Genomic DNA, 12,027 nt, shown 5'->3' with positions numbered 1-12,027 from the left:
ATTCTCTAGCTGTTTCTGCCTCACTTTTATTGCCTCATCCAGATTTTAAGGAAGATACATATAGGGTGGAGATGATCTACCAACCAAGTGTTCCTAAGAACATTCAGAACTAGCAAGTTTTTGAGGGAGATGCATAGATAAGGGATTTTCTAGAGTGTGTGTGGTCTTTCATTCACTCTTATTTTGAAGGTTCTAAGGATGTGTTTAAAGAATTTAGTCCTGATCCTAGGATTGAAGTAGACAAAGATGTTATACAGCTTCAGAGAAATAAGATCCCAAAAGGCCTAGTCACTCTTGAGAGGTTTTTCTCTTGGAATGATGTGTTTATTAGTAGCAAGAAGATCCTAAACAAAGAAGATGGAAAAGGAGAATGTGAGAAAGTGAACATTGGGAGTGAGGAAGATCCAAAATGGATCACTATTGGTAAATGTTACACTGTAGATGAAAAATGTAAACTTATAGAACTTCTTAGGGAATATATTGATGTATTTGCCTCATGTTATGATGACTTAAAGGAGTTTAGAAATGGGCGTTTTCGACATTAGATTCCTTTGAAGCTTGACGCTACTCCTTTTAGGTAGAAATTGAGAAATTTAAATCCAATGGTTGCTGAGGCGATTTTCAAGGAGGTTGATAAAATGCTAAAGGCAGGGATAATTTATCCTATACATCATTCCACATGGGTTCCAAACATAGTTCCAGTAAGAAAAAAAAATGGTGAGATCAGAGTCTATGTATATTTTAGGAACTTGAATCAAGCAAGTTTAAAGGACAATTATGCTCTGCCCAATATGGATCATATCTTGCAGACTATTGCTAGTTCAGAAATGATGTCAATGCTAGATGGATTTTTTAGCTACAATCAAATTGGAGTTGATAAGCAAGAGCAACATAAGGCTGCATTCATAACCCCATGGGGAATGTTTGGATACAATAGAATGCCTTTTGGTCTAATTAATGCAGGTGCAACTTTTCAAAGGGCAATGGATTCTTCTTTCAGAGATTTCAGATATAGGATCATAGTGAATTATTTAAATGATCTAATAGTATTTTCAAAAGAAAGGAAGAATCATCTTAGAGATTTGAGAGTAGTCCTTCAACGTTGCAGAGATCATGGAATTTATCTAAACCCATAGAAGTCAGTTTTTTGTGTTACAGAGGGAAAACCATTGGGGCATATAGTCTCGCAAGAAGAAATTAAGATTGATCCTAAATGGGTTTAGGCAATTCAACAACTCAGTTTTCCGTCAAACCGGAATGGGGTAAGATCATTTTTTGGGCAGGTAAATTTCTTAAGAAGATTTGTTCATGACTTTGTATAAACTAGAAAGTACATTGTTGGGTTGATGAGTAAAAATGATCCTTTCAAATGGACTAAAGAGGCTAGGGAAGGATTTGAAAATATTAAAGTTTTAGTTGCTAACACTCCTACTCTTATCAATCCAAATTTTAAAAAAAATTTATTGTGTATTGCTATGCATCAAAGCACACAATGTCTGGGATCCTAGTGCAAAAAAATAATGTAGGAGTTGAAGCGCCCATTGCATTTATGAGTGTTCCTCTCAAGAAACACGAGATTAATTATTCACTTTCTAAGAAGCAATCTTTTGCAGTTGTTAAGGCCATGAAGCAATTCAGATATTACATTCTACACTCTCATTCTATGGTATTCATTCCAGATACCGTGATTAAGAGCATCTAAACCCAACTAGAAGTTGGACTCAATAAGAGGGCTACATGGGTGACCAAAATTCAAGAGTATGATCTAGAAATATGTCCTAAAAAATTGGTGAGAGGTCAAGGATTGTGCAAACTGATTGCAGAAAACAAGGTAGAAACAGAGGAAGAATTTCCATTAACCTTGTTTGTTGGTTTACAAGACACTTGGTTTTCTGATGTAGCATATTATTTGACTTATGGTAGCTATCCAGGGCATCTCTTTGCTAAAGAGGAAAGGAATCTCAAAGTTAAGGCATAAAAATATGTAATCTGGCAGGATATTCTGTATAAGAAGGGTTTAGATGGTACTTATTTGTGATGTGTAGATAAAGAGCAACAACAAAAATTATTGCACACATATCATAATGAGGCTTGCGGTGGACATTTTTCCTCAACTGTTACTACATTTAAAATTCTCCAAAGTTGTTTCTATTGGCCTGGCATGTTCAGGGATGCATATAGATGGGTTGCAGAATGTGAAAAATATAAGATGTTTACTAGGAGATCTTAATTAACAGCTCTTCCTTTGAAGCTAGTTGTTGTAGAGGACCTTTTAAGCAATGGGGTCTTGATTTTATTGGTCCAATGAACCCTTTGTCAAGTGTAGGGCATTCATACATATTGACAACAACCAACTATTTTACCAAATGGGTCGAGGCTCTACCAACCAAGAGAACAACCACAGAGGTGGTTTGTGATTTTATGAAGAACAACATATTGGTTTGTTTTGGTGTGCCACAAAAAATAGTGATAGATACTGCTTCATATTTTACTTCTCAAGAGTTAATAATGTTCTATTATGATCATGGAATATCCCTAGTGCATTTGTCTGATTACTATCCATAGGGAAATGGTTAGACCGAGTCAAGTAACGATAAATTGGTCAATATAATGAAAAATTTGGTTGATGAGAATACAAAAACATGGCATAAACATCTTTATGAAGCTCTATGGGCTGATTGGATAACTCCAAAGAGAGAAATTGGTATGGAACCTTTTGAATTAGTATATGGGATAAGGGCTCAACTGGCACTGCCATTGGAATTGGTTGCTTCCAAACTTCAGACTATGATTGAGGATCAATTCTTCAAGGATTCTATTGAGAAGCGGATTATGTATCTCACCAAGTTAGAGGAGGAAAGAGAAGAACTAGTTGACAAAATAACTCTACATCAACCTCATGTCAAAGAAATATTTGACAAAAACGAAAGGCCTCAAAATTTCATGGAGGGTGATGAGGTCCTTTTGTGGGATAAGCGTAGGGAGCCAAAAGGTGTACATGGAAAATTTGAATCACTCTGGAAGGGACCGTTTGTGATTCATGAGGTAAAAGGTCCTAACTCTTTCCAAATTGTATATCAGGATGGTACTTCTCTTCCTCTGACCTATAATGGTTAGAATTTGAATTATATCAATTGTAAACAAGAGTCCCCTATCGGTCTTGTATATAAGGTTTTGTTGTGTAGTTGGGTGTCTTTTTTGTTTTTTCTTTTGTTTGGGTTTTTGAATGAAGTGCGAGAATAGAGATTTTGGAGTTCATTTCTAGTTCCTTCTCAGCCCTAGTCCGCAGTCAGAGTTGATGTTAGTTCCCCCTGCAACTTTTTGTTTTTGAATACTCAAAGTTGAATACATTTATAGTTCAAAGCACTTTTCAAAAAGTCATTAATCTTTGTCCTCCCAAAAGTAAGCATTCTAATGTCATCTGTTTGAGCTTTGAACCCATGAACCAAGTTGGTTCAAGGTTCAAAATGTCTTTTGTAAACCGCGGCAATGTGTTATTGTATAACAAGCGGATGTCTGCATCTTTGAAGTTAGTTTCCGTACTTGAAATTTGAACCAATTTTTAAAGTGGTTTAAAAGGTTCAAGAATTTTTCTTTATAAATATTTGTTGTCACTCGTTCTTGATTATATTGTATGCCACTTGTCCCATGTTGTACTTCTTTAATGAATTGAACCGTTGAACTCTTCGTGAAAATTTTCAAGGTTGAAGAGTTCACTGCTAAGGCTCTTGATGATAATGAAAGTGGCACGAACCTATTTGTATCAGCCATAGGGAGGACTGTTTCCATGTTACGCTGATGACCTAATGATAAAGCATAAACAGATAACAGAGCAGCAAACGAAGGGATTTCTTGTTATCCCGATGCTTGATAAGAAAAAGCAAGTTGAAGACATGATTATCAGACCCAATAGGAAGTGTGGAGCCTGAGAAGTTGCTATCGACCATCAGAAAACAACATTTGATGTTACCCCAATGACCCGATATAAAACAAGCTACCAGGAGAGCCAATTATCAAGTATCAGAAAAGATTTGTTTCAGTTACTCTGATCATCCATGGAAGATGTGAACTTTGCAAGCTATTTATCGGGCATCGAAAGCCAGGTTTTGGGGCTATGTCATTGACCCAATATAAAAAGTGCAGAATTGGTTTTCGTTTAACTTGTTAGTTGCAGAATTAGTTTTAATGTTGGTTTCTCTGATTTTGTGGGGTGAAAACTGATGGCTTTCTATGTTTCTTGTATAACTGTTGATCAGGTTGTGGCTATAAGATGAGATTTCTAAGACTTTAGAAAGGTCTGAAAAACTGTAATTTTTTGCACAGTAGTTAATATTCATTTTGTTTTGTGAATTGTTGTAAATTAGAATGGGTGGAAATCAAGGAAAAGTTATGGTGTTATCTTTGAATCTGTGTATTTGAAGATTATTAATATTTCCTAGGAAGTTTGCTATGAGCATGATAGCATTTTACGATCAATTATTTATGTGTTTTCTTCAGTTCATGTTGTCATTACTTGTTAGTAGATCCATTATGGATTGATTTGTGCTAATCCCCCTTGTCTTGTGAGGCATGAGAGAGAATTGATTAGACATCAATACTGTTTTGTTTTTGCTATGCTTTGGATTTATATAGTGATTATGTTTGTGAATCGGAGTCTGTGAACTCTCACCAGATGTTCAGAATTTTTTTATTGTTTTCAATTTGAAGACATTCATTTGTATTGATGGATGAATGTTAAAATCTTTTAATGCTTTCTGGTAAAAAGTGTCATGATATATAATGAATTCATAGAAAATCAAATGAAGAGTTTCCCTCTAATACAGAGGTTGAATTTCAATTAATTAATCCAACTATTGGTAATTTGTTTCTTTTCACAAAAGGGTGAATCAAAGTCATTTTTTTCTTTTATTAAGATTTCAGAAAAGAGACAAATTTGTTTGCTAACAGGGATTTTCTCTAGACTGCTTTGATATATCAAGGTATGCTACAAGAAGCCTTGCAAAAGATTTTGTTGCTTTCTTCTACAAGACTAGTAGATGTGAATGCGTTGATGGATCATATTCATGGGGATGAATTTTGAATATTACTTTGTATCCCCATGAACTTTCACCTCCAAAAGTAATAAATTTAGTAGATCCTTGAATCATAATTATTCATGTGAATGGTGTTTGTATTAGATAAACACTTATTGATATAGAATATGCACTTAATGTTTGTGTCCCAGACTTATTACCAAAAATCAAGGTGAACCCAAACTCTTTGGCAACCTCCTCCTTATTTATCCAAGGATTTGACAATAGTACTAAAACCATTGTGAGTACCATTATATTATCCTTGAACGTTGGGCCTATTAATATCCCAACCCTTGTGCATGTCATGCCAGGTCCTCTATCTTATAACCTCCTTTTGGGAAAATCATGGCTTCGTTCTTTGGAACTTATATCATATATAGTTCATGGATCTGTGAAGTTTGTAGCTAAAAACCAAGTTGTCACAACTAGGCCCAACCCTAAGGCTAGGCGTGTATGTCAAATAACAGGAGTGGGTCAAGCCTTGATTGTGCCTTCCTTTCAAAATTATGTACCTGTACTATCTTCTTTGGTGATGATTTCTACCTTAGTTTTGTCCCCTGAGAAGAGTGAATAGATGAAGGAAGAAGTCCCTATAAAGTAAGATGTCATGGAGGATAAGTCACCTAGGGAGTAGGATTCTCTAAAAGAAGACTCCCCAAAGGTAGATCTCCCCAAGGTACAAACACTGGAATCTACTTCTATTAAGTCTTCTCTAGTTAAATCACCTTCTTCATTAAAGAAAAACACATGCTTGGGTGATGATTGGGGTTTCTTAGATTTTTGTAACTCTCATGTTGGTGAATATAAAGTTGACCCCATCCATCTAAAGTTTCCTAAGGTTTCATTCACCTTGGCTATAAAAGATGATTATGCATCCATAAGGCTAAGTGATGCTTATCATATTGATAACCTTTTCTACATGAAACCTACTTCATTTAAGTAATTGTAAGACATTTATGGCCCTGGATAGAAGCTTGTATCAAAACTTGGCTATGATAGGATAGGTTGTGGACCTAATGAACAAGGTATTCAAATTGCTTTGGATGTCGAACCTCATCACCATAACACTAGGTTAGGATATCACTCTATGGGTCGAAACATAGAACCATGGTTAACTATAAACATGATTTTGGTTTATCGTCTTCCTCTTAAGCTTGTTCATCCAATACTTATTGATAGCAGTATGTCATATAATGAAATTCCCTTGAACCTTTTCCATTTAGAAGAGTCCTTGAAGGAGTTCCTAGGTGTGTATGATAACTGGTCATCTTATCACTGTAAACATCGCTTCCCTTCTTTGATACCCAAACATATTTTGAAGAATCCATTAAACAGGAAACACCCTTATCTCACAATGAGGAGCATATAGCCACATCCCATCGAAAAGACCATAATGCACTCCTTAGTGGTGAAAATACTAATGTCATTATGTCTGATAAAACTCCTAACAAAGCCATTAAAGTTGAGAATTATTTTTCTTCTGGGGAGTTTAAGGAAAATTTTCATCTTCTACATTAATTCCCTAGCATCTTTGTTTGGTCTTATGATGAAATTCCATGAATTGATGACCCAATTGTGATACATAATATTGTACTTAGTCTTGATTATCAACTGGTGAAACAAAATATTCAAAAAATAAATCCTAAAGTGGCCTTATTAGTCAAGAAAGAGATAGAAAACCCTTTGAAAGATGGTTTTATCCACCCTATCGATTATTCACCTTAGATCTCGAACATTGTCCCCATTAAAAACACTAATGGTGGAATCCATGTATATGCATTGATTTTTAGAACTTGAATAAAGCTTCCCTCAAGGATGACTTTCCACTCCCAAACATTGATAGGATAGTAGATTCAATTGTAGGTTATGCTTTGCTCTCTTTCATGGACAATTTCTCAGGGTATAATTAAATTCGTATTAATTCATACGATCAGTATAAAATTTCCTTCACAACTCCTTGGGAACCTTTTTCTATGTTGTTATTCTATTTGGGTTAAAAAATGTAGTGGCAACCTATCAACAAGCTATGATGTTGATATTCCAGGATTTCATTCATAAGATCTTGGAAGACTATGTAAATGATATCTTGGTAAAGTCTATCATTCATCAAATGCATATTTAAAATCTTTTGTTGGTCTTCAAAAGGCTTCAACTTTAGAAGGTGACTGTATCCCCTTTAATATGTTTTTTGATATCAATGCCGGGAAATTTTTTGGATTCATTGTCTATCATCGAGGAATCAAGCTAAACACTGATAAAATTGATGCAATTGTAAACATGCCCCCACCTAGAAAAATCTCTTAGCTTCTTAGTTTACAAGGGAAGAGTCAAGTCATATGCAAGTTCATGGTGCAATTTGCTGATTGCACCCTTCCTTTAATGTGATTGCTGAAGAAAGATGTTCATTTCAAATGGAATGAGGAATACAAAGAATCTTTCAATTATATTAATTGTTATTTGACTAATCCTCCCATTCTAATGATGGCTATATCTGATAGGTCTTTGTTTCTTTACATCTCTTCCTTGTTTCATGCCCTAGTAGCCCTGCTAGCCCAATGCAATGATGAAGGTAGAGAAAGAGTAGTCTACTACATTAGTCGCACTTTGGTAGAATATGAGCCTCAATATTCTACTATGGAAAAGTAGTTTCTTCCTCTCATCTTTAGAACACAAAAGTTAAGGCATTAAATCCTCCATGCAAAAGCACAAGTTATAGCTAAGAATGATGTCCTTAAACATATCTTTTCAAACTTTGATCTATCTAGAAGGTTGGCTAAATGGGTGATGTTTCTCTCTAAGTTTTGCTTGAATTTCATAACCCATGAGTCAATCAAAGGGGAAGTCACCATTGATTAGTTGGTCGATGCCCAGTCTGAAAAGTCTTTTCCTACCTTAGACTTTTTTCCTAATAAAGATATATTAGCCACTGATCATGAATCTATATGTGACATGTAATTTAACAAATTGAGATGTCAGACTGGTTCAAAAGAAAGTGTGGTCTTGGTTGTTAGGTCTCGGGGACAACTGAGAGGGGGGGGGGGTGAATCAATTGTCCTAAATATTAAACCAAAAACCACTTAAACAAATTACTGTTTAATATTGGTGAAATAGTCTGTGATATCGGTGAAACAATTTAATTGATAAATGTAATACCGGTAAAGAATAATGCATGAAACCAAAAGACAAAATCAACCACAACACATAACACCAATATTTGTATGTGGAAACCCTGTAAGGGGAAAAACCATGGTGGGAAACCTTACCCACAATCAGATGATACTACTGCAAATAGTAAGTGTACATAAATGGAGTCTGCACATGCAGAAGGGCCAATAGCCTAGAGCTCACTACTCAAACACAAATGGGAGTCACACTAACTATAATTGGATGGTTAAATCCAATAAGAATGTACTGCTTAAAATAGCATCTTCATATGCTAGATTCAATACTAGTATAATGCTGATATGCTTTCACAAAACCATAGCTTTACCTTCAAATAATGTCTTCATGTATAGCTCTACTAAATCTTGCATATACCTTCACACACAACCTTCTTCTCATTCCACATTTGATCTTGCATTTAAGATCTTATATTTATACCATAACCTAAGACCAATTATAGTAGGTCAGCTCTACAAGATATTACAATAAAATCATTTTACAACTAATACAATATTCGATCTAATAACTGATTGAACATGTCAGCTCAATGCATTTACAACATTAATTAATTATCTCCATAGCGTGCCATGCTGATCTGGAAGAGTTAAACCTGCCAGTATAACCCTAGATAACCTGGACCTATTTGTCGGTAAAAGAAAATATGCAAGTATGAATATACCAATGATTAATTCTTCAAAACAAGGTGTCCCCATGATGTCTTTGACATTACTAGGTGTCTTCCATGTCATTCCAAGTGCCGGTGATTATTATATCCTGTCAATGAACCATATACCAGTAATTGTGCAATAGTTACTTGTCTACCAGTGAATGCTACTAGATCTCCAAAGTGCTAGTGTTTTAGTAGGTGTTGACATCAATGACAAAACCATACCAAAATACCAACACTGGTATCACTTGAAGGAAGACCATTCCCTCTCTCATTTCATTTAGAATTTAATTTCACTAACAACATCACTAAGTATGAAGCCCTTATTGTAGGGTTACATGTTGTGGGGTAAAAGTATAAACTTGTGTCTCACTTTTACAAAGGAAAAGACTAACAACAACAAAAAAATTCAAGATCAATGGCACAAAAGTGATATTTCTATTTTATATTTGAAGATGATGTAAACTAATGAAATGTGTAAAACTGGATGAAGTTTATGCCTATTATTTAAAAAAAATGGAACAAGAATTGATATTTTTGTTTAATTATTAAAGTCATTTTTTCAATTATTGAAAAATACCACAAATCAGGGGTTTCACCTCCCACCACAAAATGATATGTAAATAATCTTTTTTCCTTTGATTTTGAAATATGTTTTAGATGAGATCCATAGCCAATGTAGAAAAAAAAATCTGATTTCGATGTATATTTTTACCGTTATAACAATTCAAAGTCAAAGTACCTGGAAATCGATAATTTTTCATCTCCCTCCAAATTTACCCTATCAAAACTATATAAATCCTCCAAAAAATAATATATTCTTGAAGATGACTTTCTCATCTAGTGTTATATGTAACTTTTAAATTTTTCTGATATGATTTACTATTTTTTTTGTTTTTCCGAATCAGAGTCTTCTCCAATGTTAATATACCTACCTGTAGTATTTTATAATTTTAATATAATAATTATAATTGAAATCCTATAAAAATTATATGTCAACGTTCTGAGCTCCAAGCTCTCGAAAAGGGTATTTTTAGTTTTTTTCTTAAAATAAAATTTGATGGTCAAATTCTTAACAAAACTTGAAAGTTCCACAAATTGGGGGAGTTTGGTTGAGTAGGCTGTGATGTGGGATGCCACATAGGCATCCTTGGTTGAGTGGGACTCGATCGAGTCCTACTCGGCCAAGTAGGGCTCGATCGAGTCCCCAAAGCAGCAGGACCCTCTGCAAGCTATTTCTTCCGTAATAAAAAATAATTTTCCATACTTATTTAAATCACAACACATGGAAAGACAAATTTCACCCTAGGAAGATGTTAGTGGTATTGGCTCTTGCTATGTAATGTTTTGGAGGAGCTTCTCTAAAATCACAAAATGTGCCTATTCGTGCATTAAGGTGTGTCTTCCTTGGCCTCTGCATCACTCTGTCCACAATCTGCCCTGGAGAAAGGGGTAGGATAGGGGCGTGCTACCACTGTTCCCACTTAGATAAGGCCATTACTCCCTTGTCCTCCCAAGACAAGGGCATTGCACCCTAGTCCCTGCCCTATTTTAGGGTAGGACCCTTACTAGAGCATTCCTTGTGGGTTGTGCCTCGGGCAGGAAACCTCCTCGATGTTGGCCCATGATGAAATTCAAATCCACCAAACATGTATTTAAGGGGGAATCCATCCTCTCATTTCCATAAGTTGAAGTGGGATAAGATTGGAGTATGCACAAGCGATCAAGCATTCAAGAATTCAAGCATTCTTTTCCAGCATTGAGCATTCTCAAGTCTCCCTTCAAGGCTAGGTGTCACATTCAAGTCAAGGATTCAACCATTGAAGAGGAGATTGATTTCACCATACAATTATATACAACCATTTCTATCAACATTGTTACTACAACCTCCCTTGAGGTGATTTACCATTCATTCTTTCATTTACATCTACTTGTAAGTACTTTCTCTCATTACTTGGTTAATTCCAAAACTAGGGTTTGACCTAAAACCAAACCCCCAATCCAAACCCATTTTCCTCTCTTTTCTGTGTGTAGGTTGCAGGTGCGCAATTGTACTTTCAAATTATGGCTTCATTTATAGAGGCGGAAAAACCCTCTTTGTTTCATGGATTTTTTGGAGGACCGTGTACATTCCCACCACGATCTAGAGAACTTTTCATCAAATTCAAAGGGCAACTTTGTCTCGACATTTTACTGCCAGATCCAGGTGCACAGCTTCATCCCATATCCTAATCTAGAGTTATAATCTATTCTTTGTCACTTTTTCTCTACATAGTTTAATAAATTCCTTTCCATTTCAAACAAGGAAGAAGGGATCATCCTAATATTCTCAATTCTTTCAGAATTCAATCTATCATATTTTTGTTGATATTGTATTAAGTGAATTACCTCATCCCTTATCTTCCTAATGTAATGGTGGAAAGTTCTTGAATGGTAATCAAAAGCAAACATCTCATCTCTCTTTGAGGGAAAGGGTAGTTTCCTTCTTGATCTATCATTCACCATTTTTCCCACCATTACAGTATATATATGTATACATATATACATATATATACATACACATGTGTGTGTATATATGTGTATATATATGATACATATATACATATATACATATAGATATATACATGAATATAAATATACATCTATATGTATACATATACATGTATATGTATATATATATATATACATGTATATATATATATATATATCTGTGTGTGTGTGTAATGTCAATATCAACATACATGTAACTCATCACTACAAAAATACATGATGTCTGCATATGTGCATCTAAAATACATAAATACATCTATATCTACATTCAAATAATACTATACATCTGATGAATAAAAAACATAGATGAATCACAACAAAAGTTTGTCATGACCCTTGTGACAGATGTGTCCCTAAAGTCAAAGATGCTGGAGGATGTTGATCCTAACGTGAGGGCTATTTCACTGAGGTGAAAAGTGATCTTTCAATGGTGGTGCTACATGACCACAAGCCCCTCAAATCCACTTGCAACTCTACCAAGGTCTCTCGCTGCACCTTGAGCTCCTGTCACATTGAAGCTTCTCTCTAGAACACCACCTCTAAGTCTAACACTAACTAATGCACTCGGGGATGGTT

General features: G+C 35.0%; 1 protein-coding gene across 1 annotated transcript in view; it reads left to right on the top strand.

Annotated features, from left to right (window-relative positions):
• The first annotated feature begins 2,610 nt into the window (after nucleotides 1-2,610).
• LOC131032351 (uncharacterized) overlaps nucleotides 2,611-12,027 on the top strand; it is a 41,712-nt gene continuing 32,295 nt past the window's right edge. The window contains exon 1 of the mRNA XM_057963296.1: nucleotides 2,611-3,045. Within this exon, the coding sequence (XP_057819279.1) occupies nucleotides 2,611-3,045 (435 nt within the window). The remainder of the gene's footprint in view (nucleotides 3,046-12,027) is intronic.

Source organism: Cryptomeria japonica, chromosome 11 (genome assembly GCF_030272615.1).
Source record: "Cryptomeria japonica chromosome 11, Sugi_1.0, whole genome shotgun sequence".
In the NCBI taxonomy this organism is placed as follows: Eukaryota; Viridiplantae; Streptophyta; class Pinopsida; order Cupressales; family Cupressaceae; genus Cryptomeria; species Cryptomeria japonica.
Note: the sequence above shows the minus strand (reverse complement) of the source record. Positions and strands in the feature narration are given on the sequence as shown.